General features: G+C 46.9%; 1 protein-coding gene and 1 pseudogene across 4 annotated transcripts in view; both read right to left on the reverse strand.

Annotated features, from left to right (window-relative positions):
- DIS3L2 (DIS3 like 3'-5' exoribonuclease 2) overlaps window positions 1-19,770 on the reverse strand; it is a 354,056-nt gene that overhangs the window by 69,904 nt on the left and 264,382 nt on the right. For all 4 annotated transcript variants that reach the window (XM_043445967.1, XM_043445970.1, XM_043445968.1 and 1 more), the window contains exon 13: window positions 17,367-17,600. In XM_043445967.1, the coding sequence (XP_043301902.1) occupies window positions 17,367-17,600 (234 nt within the window). The remainder of the gene's footprint in view (window positions 1-17,366; window positions 17,601-19,770) is intronic.
- Window positions 1,649-5,060, reverse strand: LOC122426726 (annotated as a pseudogene).

Genomic DNA, 19,770 nt, shown 5'->3' on the forward strand with positions numbered 1-19,770 from the left:
TAATATGCCATCTAGGTTGGTCATAACTTTCCTTCCAAGGAGTAAGCATCTTTTAATTTCATGGCTGCAGTCACCATCCACAGTGATTTTGGAGCCCAAAAAAATAAAGTCTGACACTGTTTCCACTGTCTCCCCATCTATTTCCCATGAGGTGATGGGACCAGATGCCATGATCTTAGTTTTCTGAATGTTGAGCTTTAAGCCAACTTTTTCACTCTCCTATTTCACTTTCATCAAGAGGCTTTTTAGTTCCTCTTCACTTTCTGCCATAAGGGTGGTGTCATCTGCATATCTGAGGTTATTGATATTTCTCCCGGCAATCTTGATTCCAGCTTGTGCTTTCTCCAGCCCAGTGTTTCTCATGATGTACTCTGCATATAAGTTAAATAAGCAGGGTGACAATATACAGCCTTGATGACTCCTTTTCCTATTTGGAACCAGTCTGTTGTTCCATGCCCAGTTCTAACTGTTGCTTTCTGACCTGCATACAGGTTTCTCAAGAGGCAGGTCAGGTGGTCTGGTATTCCCATCTCTTTCAGAATTTCCCACAGTTTATTGTGATCCACACAGCAAAGGCTTTGGCATAGTCAATAAAGCAGAAATAGATGTTTTTCTGGAACTCTTTTGCTTTTTTGATGATCCAGCGGATGTTGGCAATTTGATTTCTGATTCCTCTGCCTTTTCTTTAAAACCAGCTTGAACATCTGGAGTTCTTGGTTCACGTATTGCTGAAGCCTGGCTTGGAGAATTTTGAGCAGTACTTTACTAGCGTGTGAGATGAGTGCAATTGTGCAGTAGTTTGAGCATTCTTTGGCATTGCCTTTCTTAGGGACTGGAATGAAAACTGACCTTTTCCAGTCCTGTGGCCACTGCTGAGTTTTCCAAATTTTGCTGGCACTGAGTGCAGCACTTTCACAGCATCATCTTTCAGGATTTGAAATAGCTCAACTGGAATTCCATCACATCCACTAGCTTTGTTTGTAGTGACACTTTCTAAGGCCCACTTGACTTCACATTCCAGGATGTCTGGCTCTAGGTGAGTGATCATACCATCGTGATTATCTGGGTCATGAAGATCTTTTTTGTACAGTTCTTCTGTGTATTCTTGCCACCTCTTCTTAATATCTTCTGCTTCTGTTAGGTCCATACCATTTCTGTCCTTTATCGAACCCATCTTTGCCTGAAATGTTCCCTTGATATCTCTAATTTTCTTGAAGAGATCTCTAGTCTTTCCCATTCTGTTGTTTTCCTCTATTTCTTTGCATTGTTCGCTGAGGAAGGCTTTCTTATCTCTCCTTGCTATTCTTTGCAACTCTGCATTCAAATGGGAATATCTTTCCTTTTCTCCTTTGCTTTTTGCTTTAGTCACTAGGGAAATGCAAATTAAAACCACTATGATATGAATCAGCCATAGATTTACACGTATTCATATCAATGTATGACAAAACCCACTGAAAAAATAAATAAATAAATAAAGGGAAAAAAAAAAACCCACAATGAAATACCACTACACACACCTATTAGCAGGGCTAAAACATACAAACAAACAAAAAACTGGACAATATCAAGTTCTGATAAGCAGGTAAAGAAACTGAAACTATCATACTTTGCTGTTGAGTGGTACAGCCACTCTGAAAAACAGTTTGGCTTTTTTTTTTTTGCTCGGGTTAAGTGGCTTTATTAGAGAAAGCCAAGATTGCAGAGGACTTAGGAATTAGCATTAGGGCCCTTCTTCTTGCCAAAGGTGGGCCCAACACTGACAAAGCACTGGTTGTACCGCACATGCCTCTTGGCCCGTCGTCGTCTTCTTTTTCTCTTGCTTGGCCACCTTGGGAGTCTGACCTCTCACTTTCCCAGCATGGGCCAGGAAACCATGGACTTCACCTCCAAGCATGCGACCAGCTACTTCCAGGGTGCTCAGAGCCTCTACCCCACACTGGCCCCCAGAGTAGCCTTATCCTCTAGGGGCGTGCCTGCCAGGAGCAGGACTTGATCTTCTGGAGTGATATCCTCCGACAAGGCTACAGGAGCCTTGATCTGGGCAACCGTCTCCTGGCTGGTCACCTCGAGAATGTGTAGCTCCTAGGCGTAGACTAAGAGCTGCGTGTTGGTGACTAGATCGCGGACACCGCCGCCGCTACCACAAAGATGGGAGTTGAAAAAGGGGAAGGAGCAAGGGCACACATGTCCTCTCTGCCTGCTGCGTGCCATGTCACTGGCAATTTTTTTATAAAGTTAAATATACACTTACTACATGACCCAGCAAGTCCCACTTTCAAGGTATTTACCCAAGTGAAATGAAAACTTAACCATCACACAAAAACCTATGGGCAAATGTTTATGGCAGCATTATTCATAATGGCCCCAAACCGGAAACAACCCAAATATCCTTCAATTGATAAATGGACAAACTGTGGAACATCTATACCATGGAATACTACTCTGCAATAAAAAGGAATGAACACTGATACACACAAAACACAGGGGTGAACCTCAAGGGCGTGATGCTAAGTCAAAGAAGCTCGACTTAAAAGCTGCCCACTTTCTGATTCTACTTACGTGACATTCTGGAAAAGGTAAAAGTACAGGGAAAGAAAACAGAGGAATGGTTGCCAGGGGCTGAGGGTAGGGAAGGGGGTTGACTACAAAGGGGTGTGCATGAATTTTCTGGGGTAAGGAAACTGTTCTGTGTCTTGGTTGTGGTGTGTGTAGCTTGTTGTTCAGTTGCTAAATCGTGTCTGACTCTTTGCGACCCCATGAACTGCAGCACGCTAGGCTTCCCTGTTCACCAACTCCCTGAGCTTGCTCAAACTCATGTCCATCGAGTCGGTGACGCCATCCAACCATCTCATCCTCTGTCACTCCCTTCTCCTCTTGCCTTCAATCTTTCCAAGCATCAGGGTCTTTTCCAATGAGTCAGCTCTTCGCATCAAGTGGCCAAAGTATTGGAGCTTCAGCTTCAGCATCAGTCCTTCCAATGAATATTCAGGGTTGATTTCCATCAGGATTGACTGGTTTGATCTTCCTGCTATCCAAAAGACCCTCAAGAGCTTCTCCAGCACCATAGTTCAAAAGCATCCTTCTTTATGGTCCAACTCTCACATCCATACATGACTACTGGAAAAACCATAGCTTTGACTATACAGACCTTTGTTGGCAAAGTGATGTCTCTGCTTTTCAATACACTATCTAGGTTTGTCACAACTTTTCTTGCAAGGAGCATCTTTTAATTTCATGGCTGCAGTCACTGTCTGCAGTGATTTTGCTTGCAGAACTATACACTAAAAAGAGTAAATTTTTCTGTATATAAATTATTACCTTACTTGGGGAAAAAAAGTAATTCTGGCTAAAAATGTGGCTTGTGTGTCTAGTGCTTAAGGCTTTATTTTTAGGAGAGTAGTGATAGTAGAAGGAAGCTTCTTCCTTTCATAGAAAGACTCAAGAGTGGATTGAACCCACAAGCAGTTAACACAAAGGCAAGCCAAAATGATAATAAAATACCATTTTCAAGCTACCATATTAACAAAGATTAAATAAAACCCACAAACTCTCAATCTGGTGAGAGGCAGGGACAATATGCTATTGTTTCCTGCTGGGGAAAGATCTAAATTAGTCTAACCTCTCTGGAAAAGCATCCTATGGCTTGTGTCAAAAGCTCTAAAAAAATGTCCATGCTGTAGGATACCTAGAAACATGTTATTAGTAGATGATGGCTATTTGGGGTTTACTTGTTTTTTGCTTTTGTTTTGGTGCTTAATTGCTAATTAAAAATTTTCATAACACAAACGTGTTACTTTTATCATACAATCACAAAAGTTAATAAAAAGAGAAAGTATCACAGAAAAATAGCTATTCCCCTTTAATCTGGTCATTCTAAGCATATATTCCCAAGGAAATAATCCAAAACAACTGTGATTAACAATGCATAAGAATATTAATTGGAGTGTTATTTATAATAACACTAACAGTAACAGCATTAGGAAGGGTTATGTAAATGGTGGTATGTCTGTACCAACGGAACATTTGAGTGATGGGAGGTGGGGAGTGACATGGGACTTTCCTTCCTTCCTTCCTTGCTCACAGATCTTGCCTGTTCTCCCTGTGATTCCAGCACCAGTACTGGCTCTTGAGTGCTTCAGGATACCCCCAGTCTCATCTCCTACTGCAGTGTTCCCTTCACACACCCAACCTAACCGGACCACTCACACCAAGCAGTGGGAGCCCACCCTTCCTCGCCCCTGCACCTCCACTTTATGTCCTTTCCTCAGCATCCCGGCACACAGCTAACATCCATTTGCTATTATGTGTCAGGGACCATTCTAAGTGTTTTACGACCACAAGTCATTTAATCTAACAACATCCTCGTGGCACAGCTATTACACGTGGGGTGGGGTTGGGGGGGGGTGTCACAACTCCAGGGGGCAATTAAATCATTTCTAATTTACTTTCAACATTTCTAGCATTTTCTTACAGCAAACTGCTAGTTTTTATTTTGTACAGGAGAAAACTCTTAAAAACAGAATGACCTTGTTTTTAAAGTGGTCCTTTCAAATCATAGCTAAAGTCCTCAGGTAAAATACCATGGCAGCCACTTCCACACTCAGCCCAAACCAACCTGCCCCATGCGCCTGCTTGTTCTGTGTCCCTGTTCCCTCTGTGAAACGCTAAGCTACTCTGCGAGCTGGGGCCACATTCTAATCTCTTGGTTCCAGTATCTAGCACAGTACTCTCCATCTGGTAGACATGTATTAATGTGAGAAATTAAAAACAGAAGCCAAAAGGGATGGTCTAAAGTTATAAAATACTTTTAAAGCTCTTAAGTTCTCTTTGGTTAAAGACATCTGTTGCTTGCCATTTAAAACAGGAACAGAAAAAAAAAAAAAAAAAAAACAGGAACAGAAGCAGTTACAGAACGCAGCAACCAGGTTACAATGATGCCATTCTTGAAAAACGTGGGAATTTCCTGAGGAATAACAAACAGGATCATATTTTCAAGTTCTAGACTGTAAAATGGGCACTGTGTCCTGGAGCACCATTGACCACGGGTGTACTGACCGCATGGATACTTTCGAGCGCTAGGAACACCTTGGGGCCTGCCTCTTCCATACCAATGCCGCAGATTTATGGGCGACCGAGAAGTGTCAGCGCTGTATCTGCCTTCTAAGGCGAGGGAGGGGAAGGGAATAAAGAGACAAGACGACAGGGTGACATGAATGAAGACCCAGGGTGCACTCCATCAGGCACCGAGAGGAGAGACGGGGAAGGAGGCCAAGAGACATGGGTGGAGGAGGAGGCGGCCTCTCTGAAGCGGGCTTCTGGAGGAAGTGGGGTGCGGGGGAGCTGGGGGAAGTGAGTAGAGGCCTGGGCTATACGAAGGCAGGACGAGTGAGTAAGGGAGACAGCTGGGTGGGAAACGGGAAACTGCACTGCTGAGGGCCTCCAAAGCCAGGGGGCGTGCGGATCTGATGGAACTCTCCAGCAGCTCTCAAAGGCTGGTCTGAGATCTACAACACGAGAGAAAGGTTTTCCATGAAGCTCAACCAGGTCAATGGAAGAGACCGCCCTGAGCTGTGAAACGAAGTCTTCCTTTGTACAGGTACTAAACTGTTTCATTTATAAAATCATGGAGGTGGTAGGTGGCAGCTGGCTTTTAAAGAAAACGTTCTCGTTTGGCAAAATGAAACCCCCAAATCCTATTTCTCATCCCAGAATATTAATGAAAATCTCACTACCCGTGAAATCTGCTGGAGGAGACAGCAGGTTCTTGAGTGACAGGTGAACGCGGCATTTGGGGGAGCGAGGTCTGGCAGCGGGGTTCAGCACAGATGGCTGACCGAACAGCAGCAACAGAGCCCCCAGCTCGCAGGACCACGGAAATCGAAATCAACTGGGCCTGCCCCCAGAAGCGGTCATGGTTGAAATCTAAGGATCAGCTGCAAGGGCTCCTGTTCTCCAGTGCAGGTTTTACTAACGTCAAAGGATTCCATGCCTCTTACGGAGCTGTTTGGCTCACGTTCGAGTGACGTGGGATTTGACATGGGGGCAGAAGGAGGACGTGCAGAGTGTCCTGTGAATAGAAGGGGAGAGTCCAAGAGCTTCCTCACTGTGAGCACGATTACCCAAAAGCCAGGGTCCTGGGGGAGCCAAATCCGTTCTGTCAAGGCCACTAACCTGCAAGGCTCGCGTCTCAGAGAGAATCAGCCACCGCCCTGCTCGACCCCCAGAAGTTTCTCATGTATCATCTGGTTGGGGTGAGAGCTCACTATCTCACTTCACTGCCCCCTGGAGATGCTAGGGACTTAGGTTTGAATCATCCGGGCACACTCTCAACCCCAGCTGTGATGTGAGTTATCTTCTCTTCTCAGAAAGTCCAGCAGCAACTAACACAACCCCTGTCTTGTGGAAATCATTTCCATTAAAAGTGAAACCAGGCTCTGATCAGAATTCACAGAGGAAGTGTTAGGCTGGGGATCCCACCGTGGGGTAAGAATCATTTCCATCTCACCAGGGAGGTGGGGGATGACAGCTGGTATTAGCTCACCTGGGAAGGACGCTTTTCAAGAGGCAGGTGCGGGCGGGAGGGATTGGGTGCCTGGCCCACCTTTCTAGGCTGGCAAATCAGGTCGTGGACAAGCCTGAGCAACTCCATATCCAGACTGGCACACTGGGGGTCTCTGTGCCTTCCCCTGAGAGCCGCTTCTGCCAGGCTCCCCGAGGGCACAGAGGGCTAAGGATACAGAGGTGAACACAGAAGTACTTAGGAAGCCTTAGAAGCACTGCCAACCCCCTGGGGTACTAAAGCTTCCTGGCTCCTCACACCTGTCCAGGCAGGTCCTCCATGAGAAAGGCCTCATTACACCCTGTCGTAAACCCTGTATGCCCTGGCAAGTAGTCAAACACCCAAGCCTTTTATTCAAAAGAGGAGGAAGCCTCTCTGATTCATAACATGCGTTTGATTCTCTTACATAAGCACACCTCTCTTCCAGAGTTAGTCCCTCTCCCAGATCACAATTACCATTGTTTTCCTTTTAAAAAGACCGGTGTGTATAGAGATGCTTAAAGACCTTGAAACACCCTTAAAAACAAGCACTGGGCAGTGGCTAGGGACATAAAGATGAACAGATACTGTCCTTAGCCCGAGGGAACTCACAGTTTCAGAGAAGGAGACAGGGAAGCGAACGGAAAATGTGAAAACGTGAAAGCAATGTGCAAACGTGATCCAGACAGGTGTTGGGTGTAAATAAGATGCTCTGGGAGCCCTAAGCGGGAGGGCAGGAGGGGCTGGCCAAGGCAAGCTTCTCTGCAGCAGGATTTGGAGTTTCAGTCTTCAGCTGCCTGGAAACTTAAGACAGGTCTATAGGGGTGGAGGTCCTCCCTTCTGTAAGAGATGAGCCTGGATAACAGGCAAGCAGAAAGAGCCCGAAGGCAAGTTGAAAAGCTTCCAGAGGTCAAGCGGGGGAGCCACGCTCACTTTTTGAAGTCATATAAACACCAGTTTTCAGCCTTCTGCTGAGGATACGTCCTGGCTGTTCCGACCAAGAGCTGGCGCATCAGCCACTTACTGGTGCTCACTGGAAGGCACTGAGCAGCGAAGGCCGTCCCAGTACTTGGTGCCCAGCGCCCTGTTTCTGCAGAGCACAACCCTTCCTCCCTCTGCTCTGGCTACTCTCTGCCCCCTCGAGTCACCCCCTCAGAGTTTCCTTTTACAGCATTAACTTCTGAGCTGTTCCAAATGCCTGAACTGGCTCAGGCTGCCTTTCTCCAATCCAAACTTCACCAGTAATAGATGGGAGATTTTGATCTCAGTCTGACTTGTGTGTCCATTTCTCAGTGGGTTCGGAACTCAGATGGGAGAGGAGTGTGATGGAACACATCCCTTGAATCTCGACGGAGTGGGCACTGGCTGGCCCTCAGCTCTTCTTCACCAAGCATGCCCTTCACCCTGATCACCGTGTGATTCTGGACTGCCCTTCCCAAGCAGCCTGTTTTCACTAACTCCATCTACCTAAGAACCATCAGGCTGGGTATTCCTTTAGCCCTGTGTCAATTTACTATGCCCTTGCTTTTATCTTAGTGAAGTTTCTCATAAGCACATAGAAAGTGCAAGTCACTCAGTCGTGTCCAACTCTTTGTGACCCCATGGGCAATACAGTCCATGGAATTCTCCAGGCCAGAATACTGGAGTGGGTAGCCTTTCCCTTCTCCGGGAGATCTTCCCAACCCAGTGATTGAACCCACATATCCCGCACTGCACGCAGATTCTTTACCAGCTGAGCCACCACGGAAGCCCAAGAATACTGGAGTGGGTAGCCTATCCCTTCCCCAGCGGATCTTTCCAACCCAGCAATCAAACTGGGTTCTCCTGCATTGCAGGCAGATTCTTTACCAACTGAGCTATCAGGGAAGCCAACTTACTATGCCCTTGCTTTTATCTTGCTGAAGTTTCTTCTAAGTGCAGAGCTCTTCACAAATTCACTAAGCGCCTCTAGAGTAGAAAAAAGTTTGTCTTCCACAGCCCTCAGGCTCCTTTGTAGGGCTAGAAGCAGTAGTTGTAACACAACAGGAACCCAGAAACATCTGTCTAGTAAGGGCTGGAAATCATGTCTGAGTCTGTATTTTTAACAACTTCCAGAATACTACTCCCTGCATTCCTTCTAATTTTTGAAAATTATGAGTAAATGACTAGGTGACATGCCTAAAGGGAGGGTGAGCACATGAAAGTTTAGGGTTATAATAACAAGCTGCTCAGCAGACCTACTCCAACACTTAATGATATGCGTTAGTTTTTATGTGTATGCTAACAAGCCACAAACAGTGATCAGCTCACACAAGTGGGTGTAATTAGTGTTGTTTATATACAACCAGGTCAAGTTTTCAAGTCTCGTCCATGCCTTGGGATGCATAAATCTGGACTGTTTTCCCTGATTCCACATGAAATTAAAGTGTGATCACTAAGTCACTCTCTCTCTCAAAGGAAGGACTTCAACACCCTCTGACTGGGAAGTCCTGTGCCCCACGCCCCCCCAAGAGCTGGAGCCTGAGGCTGTTCCCTCCCCAGCCTCTCTCCCGGAGCCTCTCAAGAGAGCACAGACCCTGGGCTGTGGATTCACTTATAAATGAGACGCACACATGGAAATGAAAATCCTGCTTATATGATTATCATGAAGCTGGTAAATGGAAAAAAGAGGGGGAAATCTGACAGAGTGATAAATACTATTTAACCCTCCCTGGTTCTAGAACTATCTCCACGGCCTGTCCACGTTCAACCAGAACCCTGAACTTCTAGTAGAAGCCTCCTGTGCTGTTTATCACTACCTGAAAGAGAAGGGTAGTGATTCTTATGGTGGCAGAGATGACATGGCTCCCAAATGGCTGCCTCTAGGTGAGCCCGACCGACCGACCTCTAGACCCACATGCTTATTCCACATCTCAACCTGTTCTGTCTCCAGGTGGCCCCCCAAACTCAACTCTCCTCTCCTAAGGTACTTAGGTACTTCTCAGCTCTCCTAATCTAAGGTACTTCCCTGTCAGTTGCAGTACTGCATCAATGCATGTGCCCGAACCTGAAGCCTGAGTCCCTGATTCAACTCTCCTCCCTTGGGCTTCCTGATAGCTCAGTAGTAAAGAATCTGCCTGCCAGTGTAGGAGACACAGGTTCAATCCCTGGCCTGGGAAGATTCCACATGCCTTATAGCAACTAAGGTAGCTGTGCACCACAACTACTCAGCCTGTGCTCTGGAGCCTGCGAACCACACAACTACTGAGCCCACATGCCCTAGAGCCCATGCTCTGATAGAAAAGAAGCCCCGGCTTTCACCGCAACTAGAGAAAAGCCTGAAGAGCAAAGAAGATGCAGCAGAGCCAAAAAACAAAACAAAACACCTCTCCTCCCTCAGCACCTGCGCCCCTCCCTTCCACATCTAATTAGGACAGTCAATTTGTCAAGGCTTGCCAATCTTCCTTCCTCTCTCGATCTGTAATTTTCTATCTCCCCACATTCTCTATCTCAGGTTTAGCCCTCATCATTTCTCTCCTGAAATATAAGCTTCCTTTTTTTTTTTAATTTCTTCTCTTTCAGTCTACTCTCCATGAGCCAGTAAGCTCTTCTAAAACACAGTTCCGCTCATGTCCCTTCTGTGTCTGAAATGGTCCCACGGCTCCCAAGCCCCCTCCTGCAGAATTCAAGCCTGGCCCCTGCCCTCTGCCCGAGCTCCCCTCTCTCATCGCACTCCACGACCGGGAACAACTGGACGCTGTCCAAAGGTGCCACCTCCCACCTCTTCCATGCCTGCAATAGCAGTTCGCCTGAAATGCACCCCCCTTGCGTTCAGAGCCTGGCTAGTCCCTCAAGCTTTTAAAGCCTTGTTGTGCACACCATCCCTGCTGGGACGGCGTCCCTGACCCCGAGACAGGACCTGTCCTCTCCTGTGCAGTCTCATGCACCCTGGGAAAGCCGGGCACTGTGCATTTTCTGTGCGGTCTGCTGGTTCCTGCACTGCACAGTAAACTTGAGAACGGGGACTGTTCATTTCCAGCACCTACCACATACCTGCTTTCTGTACTTAGTAAACATTTTCTGAAGACAGGCTGAATAGAGGACTCTATGACTAAGAAAATACAGACCAAGTCTCCAAACACATCCAGCCACCTGATCAACAGCTTTCTCCAGTGTGTAAGTGAGGACATAAGGAACAAGACAAGGAAGAGCCAGGCAGGATGGTTATGCCCATCCTCCTTATTGTTGCTCAGTTGCTACATCATGTCTGACTCTTCACGATTCCATGGGCTGCAGCACACCAGGTTCCCCTATCCTACACTATCTCCCGCAGTTGGCTTTTATTCATTTCCATTGAGTCAGTGATGCTTCTAAACATCTCATCCTTTGCTGCCTCCTTCTCTTTCTGTCTTCAATCTTTCCCAGCATCAGGGTATTTTCCAATAATATGGGAATAATGGGCTCTTTGCATCAGGTGGCCAAAGTATTGAAGCTTCCACATCAGTTCTTCCAGTGAATACTCAGGGCTGATTTCCTTTAGGACTGACTGGTTTGATCTCCTTGTTGTCCAAGGGACTCTCAAGAGTCTTCTTCAGCACCACAGTTCAAAAGCATCAATTCTTTGGTGCTCAGCCTTCTCTATGGTCCAACTCTCACACCCGGACATGACTACCGGAAAAACCATAGCTTTGACTAAATGGACCTTTGTTGGCAACGTGATGTCTCTGCTTTTTAATATACTGTCTAGGTTTGTCATAGATTTCCTTCCAAGGGAATTTTCCATCCTCCTTATCTGGCACCAATTATCATACTGTACAAAAATTAAACAGCAGAGAGCTGGAATGCTCATTTCTTAAAAACAACCATATTACAGAGAAGGAAAATAAACATGCTTAACGATAGTTTTAAATGCATAATTCAACAAAATACACTGCTGCATACAGCAGCAGGGGTGGGGCTGGGGAAGAAATGCCATTGAGCTTCCTCAGAGTCAAGCTTCGCTCTGACAGTCGCCACTTCAGCACACCCTACCAGACGGCAGAGCCAGCATCTCTGCACATGGGCTCAGGAAGACGGGGTGGGTGGGATGAGATCTGACTGTGAAGAGGCTGCCGAGCTTGCAGAGGTGGGAAATTAAGAACCACAGCTCTTTCTGCTTCAGGCTAATGAAAGCTACCCGACTGAAAACAGGGTAAGGGAACTGGGGCTAAACAGATTCATTCCTTTAGGCCTCCAACTGGACCTGCCAAGCATGGTACTAATCAAAGGAATAATTTGCTTAATTGCATGAAACCATCCCGAGAGGTAACTTGGCACAAGCGCTCTCTAGGACCCAGCCCAGTTTCCCAGTGCAGTGGTGACGTGCTGCTGAAAGCTGACTGAGGAGAGAGCTGGATATCATTTAGGCAGGGCTCAGCATATTACAGACCACAGGTCAACTCTGGCCTACCACCTACTTTCTGCATGGCTCATGAGCTAGGAATGGTTTTTACATTATTAAACAATTCAGAAATAACTGAAGGAAGAATACTATTCTTTGACATGAAAATTATATGAAATCCAAACTTCTTAGTGTCCTTATAGCTGTATTGGAACACAGCTGTGCTCATGTTAGTTTGTCCCCGGCTGTTTTCACACCATGGCAGCAGGGCTGAGTAGCTGAGACAGAGACCAGATGGCCCACAAAGCCTAAATCAGGCCTGATGCTGAAGCTTCAGGCCACCTGATGTGAAAAGCCAATTCATTGGAAAAGATCCTGATGCTGGGAAAGATTGAGACCAGGGAGAAGGGGGTGACAGAGGATGAGATGGTTAGACAACATCACTGACTCAATGGAAACTTCAGGAGAGAGTGGAGACAGGGAAGCCTGGTGTGCTGCCAGTCCGAGGGGCTGCAGAGTCGGAAACGACTGAGTGACTGAATGACAACAATCGTTTCTACCTGGTTGCCTTGCTGTATCTCACCGTGTGCACTGTTTGCTGAACCCAAGGTAGGCAAGGCATCAGCTAAGAGGCTGGAAGAAGATTTAAGGAGCTGTAGGAACTGCAGACACGTTTATTTTCTCCTGGCTGATGCCGCAGCCAAAACATAACCTAACACAGTCACAGGGGCTTTCCAGGTGGAGCTTATGTATGCTTACAGAAGTAGCCCATGGCCAAGCGAGTACCTCGTGACACACATGTGCAGTGCTATAAGCGATCTCGGCTGTTACGTAACCATTATTTACAAAATGTGGGGCAAGAGCAAGAGGCTCTGAGGCAAGAGAGTCTGGCCATGCCGTCTTGGCTAACTTGCTCTTTCCCTACACTGGTTCCCTACAGGAGGTCTGCAGAGCCTGCCTGAAAGGCTGGGCGGGGTCAAGGTCATCCATGATACCTTCTATGGCAGCCTGGGTCCCAAGGCATTTAAAAACTGTTCCCACCAAGTTGATCTTTACAATCAAGTCCACTCAAAGAAACTGCTTGAAGTTTGGGCTTCAAAACTGTGCTATGTGGGATCCATATAAGATGCAGCTGAGAATTTAGTAAAGGTTCCATTAGTTTGGAGGACTTTGCCTCCAAAGTTAAGAAGATGGAAACATCAAATTTTCTTCACTAAAACTTTCTCTAAACCCAGAAAGTCAGCAGCTCAGCAGGAGATGTTCACATGCCCTGCCTGCCCGCCAGGGTCCGGACGCGGTGCTATTTCCCTCCTGCGGTCATGCTTGCTTCTCTAGAAGCCCTCACACAGGGTTGCCTCTAAGCACTCTCACCTGACTGAGGGAGGGTAGGCTGGAGGAAAAGAACCAGAAAGCTGTAGTTTCCTGAAAACAGTCAGTACTCCCTAAGATGTTTTTCTTTGGGGGCTCTATTTGGCACCCCACCATCCTCCCTTGCTGACCTTTCTGAAAGAAATGGCTCAGGCCTCAACTCCTTTTGGAGTTGAGGCCTTGTCATCCTATCACATCAGAGTCAGGCAGGGTCACTTTCACACTAGGAGGGAGCAGGCCACCAAGTCTACACACTTATTAAGAAATAGGAGTGGTGTGTGTTCCCTGGTGGCTCAGTGGTAAAGAATCTGCCTGCCAATGGAGGAGACGCGAGTTCGATCCCTGCGTCAGGAAGATCCCCTGGAGAAGGAAATGGCTACCCATATCAGTATTCTTGCCTGGAAATTTCCATGGACAGAGGAGCCTGGTGGGCTCCAGCCTATGGGGTCACAAAGAGTCAGACACAACTTAGCAACTGAGCACTTGTCATAAATAAAATAACATAAATATCTGTGTTAAATTCTAGATTTAACATTGCAGCAGAAAACACGGTCTATTTTTCAACTCAACCAACCAAAAAGCAAATAGAATGCACTCAGCACCTGATCTGACCTTTGGGGCAGAGAAACAAAGGAGTGTCACTTCCCTGAGCTAGGACCTCTCAGCAATCCGACCCAAAGGCAGTGCTTCCCAGTGTGTTTCACACCACAGTTCACACAGAACTTGCTAATACTTGAGCATACACTGGGTAAGTGCACAGGACCGTAGGCAGGTGGTCCCAGGGACAGGAGCCCGCCCAGGTGGCCTGCAGCTCGGGGGACACACTATCTCAGATGCGGGCCAGGCAGCTCTGGATTAAGCTGTTGCCTGCAGTCACCCAGTGATCAAGTTGCTCTGTGTTTGTGTAGCTACTGTGACCTCCGAACCAGTCTCCCCCCGACTCAACAAACAGGCCCCATGCTGGTGTCCTCCACCTCACTCATTCTGGAGATCATCAGGGTAAATTCACGTCTTAGAAAAGGGAAATTTCTGGCTTAGCAGGTTTCTTCTGCCTTCAAGGGCATGCAGCAGCACACAGATGTTGTCTCCTCTTACAGGAGGGTAGAAGGACGTATTTTTTTTGACCTGCCACCAAAAATGTGGACACCGTGAACTGGGGCACACAAAGCATCAGAGAGCGACTCCAAACAGCAGGCTGTGCCGAAGGCACCGAGGAAAAATGGATTTCTGTGAGGACAGATACAGGCAGCAGACAAAGGGGAACAAATGCAGGGACTGCTGGATATATCAATGTCTGGCTGATATATCAATGATCTTGCCAGGAACCTGCCACAGGAGACCAATGTACCCCTTCTTCCAAAGCTGTGGTTCAGATACTTGTTTTCTGGTGTGTCATAAGTCAGGTTGTATCCGACTCTTTGCAACCTTATGGACTGTAGCCCAGCAGACCCTTCTGACCGTGGGATTGTCCCAGCAAGAATACTGGAGTGGGTTGCCATTTCCCCCTCCAAGGGATCTTCCCGACCCAGGTATCACACCTACCTCTCCTGTGTCTCCTGCACTGGCAGGTGGGTTCTTTACCCACTGAGCTGGAACCAAGGAAACAGCCCCAAGGATGCAATTCCATTATTTTCAAACCTTAATTAACTGGAACCTAATTAGGACTTCAGGGTTTTCTTCTCACTTGGAAGGGAAACTTCTGTCTCTCAAGTCAGCATGGTGTAAATGGAAGAAAAGTGAATGAAGAGTTGGCTATCTGGATTGCTTGCATATAAGAAACTCATTTAACCTTTGAGGACTTCAGCTTCTAATCTACAAGTTGAGAGGGCTGATGAAATACAAGTATCTCAAATTATTTTCATTGAGATTGACACATACACACTATTATATATGAAATAGATAACTAATAAGGACCTACTGTATAGCACAAGAAATTCTACTCAATACTCTGTAATGACAATATGAGAACAGAATCTAAAAGAGTGGATATATGTATATGTATAACTGATTCACTTTGCTGAACAGCAGAAACTAACACAACACTGTAAATCAACTATTCTCCAATAAAAATAATTGAAAAAAATAGTTATTTTCAGCAATAAAATTCTCATTCTAACACATGCCAACAGATCACTAGCAATCTGAAACTGTGATCATTCTTCTACACTGACACCTCCTAATGCAAGTTGAGATCACTGATGGGTTTTTTTTTTTTTTTTACAGAGTATTTAACATATTTAATTCAATCCAATTTTATAACGATCTGATGGGGAAGGGTCTCTAAAATGGTGTAACGGAGCTCTCTCATTTGATGTGCTTGAAGTGGCAGTGGGTTAGCTTTTCCAGAAGCTGACTGAAGAGGGGAATCATACATAACTAAACATTTGTTTAACTTAATTTATATAATGCTTTTGAACTGTGGTGCTGGAGAATACGCTTGAGAGTCCCTTGGACAGGAAGGAGATCAAACCAGTCAATCCTAAAGGAAATCAATCCTGAATATTCACTGGAAGGACTGATGCTGAAACTGAAGCTTCAATACTTTGGCCACCTGATTCAAAGAGTCAATTCACTGGAAAAAAGCTCTGATGCTGGGAAAGATTGAAAGCAGGAGAAGAGGATGACGGAGGATGAGATGGTTGTATGGCATCACTGACTCAATGTACATGAATTTGAGCAAGCTCCGGGAGATGGTGATGGACAGGGAAGCCTGGCGTGCTGCAGTCCATGGGATCACAAAAAGTTGGACATGACTAAGTGACTGAACAATAACAACAAATTTATATAAATGCACATCCACTCACTTTTAGGACTTCCCTGGTGGCTCAGATGGTAAAGTGTCTGCCTACAATGCGCGACACCTGGGTTTGATCCCTGGGTCAGGAAGATCCTCTGGAGAAGGAAATGGCAACCCACTCCAGTACTCTTGCCTGGAAAATCCCATGGACGGAGGAGCCTGGTAGGCTACAGTCCATGGGATGGCAAAGAGTTAGACACGACTGAGCGACTTCACTTCACACTCACTTTTACAAAAGAGTATGCTAGTTGGATTTTTACATACTTTTTTCTGATAAACTATGCATACTTCATTGCCTATAACATAATTTTTGTTTCGTTAAAAGAGAGAGCTTAGATATCTATAATGTAATCTGAGTACAAAGTTCCTCTTGAATTTTACGATTTTCCCCCCTCCTTTTTATAGTTATCACACCCAAACAGCACAATTTTTGAAGATTCATCTTCATCAAGTGTTTGCAAACCATTTAACTTAGTTTTCACAGGAACGGCAGCCTTTTTAAATGCTCTTATTTGATCACTGTACCTAATATTCAGTTAAAGTGTGTAATTATAACATGTACAACCAGCATAGCCAGGATGGGGGTAAAGAAGGGTGACCAATGAAACACACAGCTCCCCTGCAGGGAGCCGAGGTGGAAGGGAACACAGTCCACGTGTGCAGCTCACTGTGGGCGCTGGTCACTGTGTCCGGCAGAAGGGACAGCAAGCGCCAGGTGAGGAGTTTTGGGTGGCAGGCATAGGGCCTGGGGAAGAAGGGCAGGGATGGAGAAACTAATGTTGGTGTTCTCAGCATCTAACTGATAGCTCAAATAAGAAATGAGCTTCCCTGGTGGCTCAGCGGTTAAGAATCCACCTGCAAAGCAGGAGACGCTGAAGACCCTGGTTCGATCCCTGGGTCAGGAGAATGGCTACCCACTTCCAGTATTCTCGTCCGTGAACAGAGGAGCCTGGTGGGCTATAGTCCATGCGGTCACAGAGAGTCGGACACGAATAAGTTAAAATAAGAATACAGGGGTTCATTCAGGGAGGGATTGTGGAAAGAGAAATAAATAAGAGGGTGGGCAGACTCCAGGAAATGCCAGAGTTGAGCTGAGGGAAGAGGCTTCTGTCACAGGACCAGCGGGCTCACGTCATGAGGCCCCGGGTGTCTGTGGGGTCACGAGGGAGGCAGTTCCCGCCTGCCTCAGAGGACACTATCTAAGGGCAGAGACTGAGGAAAGGACGGAGGGACAAGCCCCAGGCCTGCCATGCTAAATCTCGCACACACTGGGCTTTGGCGGAAGTCAGGTCTGTGGGCGGCGTTGAAAACAGGAAACAACTGACCTGATCCAGACGCAGTGCGCCGTCCACAAACCGCTGTTTGCGTAACTCCTTCGCGATTCCGTGGAGGTTCAAGACAGCCCGGTGCACCTCGTCACACGTGTGCTCGGGGGAGATGGCAGGCAGCTCCCTCTCCGGGATTCTCCTGGTCGGGCTTTCAATCATGCTCTGCGCGTGCTCGTAGCTCAGTTTGGTGCAGGAGCGGATGATGGTCCGGCCAAACCATTCAGCGAGGATCTGCAGAGACGGATGGATTGTGAGGGAGAATTTTTTTTTTCCCTTCAGGTTTTTCGTTCACGCAGCCATTCATCTGTACACATTCTACAGAGACTGAGGAAACGAGGAGGGACGAGCACCAGCTTTTTTTTTTTTTTTTGACTGAGCACCCCCTGCCCTCTTCCCCCTTTACCAGCTAAACCATTCCAGTCACAACTCCAGAGACAAGGCTTCCTGAAAATACCTGTCTGAAGGGTTACTAGGTGTACCCCGGTGGGGAGCGGGGAGGGCCCAGCCCAAAGCTGTCCATACCATGAGAATTCGAGGGCACACAGCTCCTACCTGAAGAGCTAGAGAGACCCCTCTGACACCCTGTCCTTCCCTTGAAGGAAGAACCACTACTCTTTAAAACGGCAGCCATGAAGCACAGGGAAGTGAACAATAAAAACCACTCACATTTTTCTTTGGTTTAGTGCAAAGAGCCTTATTATGAAGAGTCTTGGATCTGGAATATCAGACTTTAATGTTCTTAAAAAAAAAAAAAAGGAAACCCTCAAAATATACTTTCTAAATTATTTCAAAAACTACTCTCATCTCAAAATACAAGCAACTGAAAATATTATGCTGATAACTCTTCTGCTGTGGCAAGCGGGTCCTGACTTTGGCTCTCAGGAGATGTGTGTCTGTGTGCTGAATGCAGGAGAAATTGTAGAGGCAATCCCAGGGACTGTGTGTGTGTGTGTGTGCTGATGACTCTTCTGCTGTGGCAAGCAGGTCCTGACCTTGGCTCTCAGGAGATGTGAGTGTGTGTATGTGCTGAACATAGGAGAAATTGTAGAGGCAATTCCAGAGACTGTGTGTGTGTGTGTGTGTGTGTGCACGCGTGCATGCACTGAATGCAGGAGAAATTGTAGGGGCAATTACAGCAACTGTCCAGCAGTCGTGGGGGAAACAGTGTGTGCAGGTCCCCAGAAGAGCCCCTTTCAAGGTCAGCCCATGCTTGTCCTTCCATCACAGCCATATTTCCTGAAAACTTCCCACTCATGGAGCTGCTCCAACCTCCTCTAGGATGACGGGGCCATGACCTCTTCATTCTTGTGGTCGCAAAGATTTCCCCTGGAGACGCAGCTTGTTTCCTTTTCTACAACTCATTCCAAACCCAGTCAGTCAATCCTCCTCCTTCGGTGTGTCAACATTTTGCTGGACAGTCTGTCTTTAGCTTGGGGAAATGTCCCTTTTCATTCAGTTCCACTGCTCTTTTTTCACACACTCCCTCAGACATCCGGGTCAGAGGGTATCTGGCCTCTTGGGGTCTTTGTCCCCTTTTCCTAGAAAACACAGGAAAGCCTTATATATGTACCCAGGGTCACCACTGCACACAGGGTGGAGAGACTTGGATCACCCTGACTGGGCATCTATTTTCACATAAACTGGTGAGTCAAGAACTACTTTAAAAAGCTAGTGACAGCTCCAGGCCCTCTCCCTTGAAGTATTTATGGACAAACTTTTGAGGTAAGTTTCACAAGGTTCCTAGATACTCTGCCACCCCGACATCCATGTATCCTGGGTCTAAACAGCTCAGTGGCTCCCTCTGAACCCTCTTCTGTAGTGCTGGGCCCTGACCAGGGGCCACTTTGAATCCCGGGGAGTTCTTAAAACATATTCACTGTAACTTGGCAAAACCTGAAATCCCCCACTCCTGATCAAAACTTGCCAGCCATTCATAGGGTGGCACTGCTCAGTCTGAGCTGCCTCTTCTTCCTCGCTGGCCCCACTGCCCCTTCGGTTTGTCTCCTTATCTGTCAATGACAACACAAACACCAGCAAACCTGGGACTCGGCACTGATGAGAAGCTTCCCACAACTCTGTCACCTTACTTGGGCCTCCCCTCCCTTAATGCCTCCATTCCAGAAAATCTGCACCCTCTTTTTGAACATACGAACGGCTGAAGTAGGAGCTCTGAAGGGCCAGTAAGAACTTCCTGGCCCAGAGACGCTCAGGCAGTTTAAAAACAACCCATTGATTCTGAAAGTCACACCTGACACACGGACTTAAAAAACTCTCAGGCCAAGAAACCACACTGTGGTGGAGTGGCAAGGATGCCCACGACCCCCTCACCCACTGAAGGTCAACAGGAAAGCAGAGACCTGGCTGGGGCGGGGGTGTCGGTTCCCGGGGCCAGCGTGCCTTA

This window comes from Cervus canadensis, chromosome 24 (assembly GCF_019320065.1).
Source record: "Cervus canadensis isolate Bull #8, Minnesota chromosome 24, ASM1932006v1, whole genome shotgun sequence".
Lineage (NCBI taxonomy): Eukaryota > Metazoa > Chordata > Mammalia > Artiodactyla > Cervidae > Cervus > Cervus canadensis.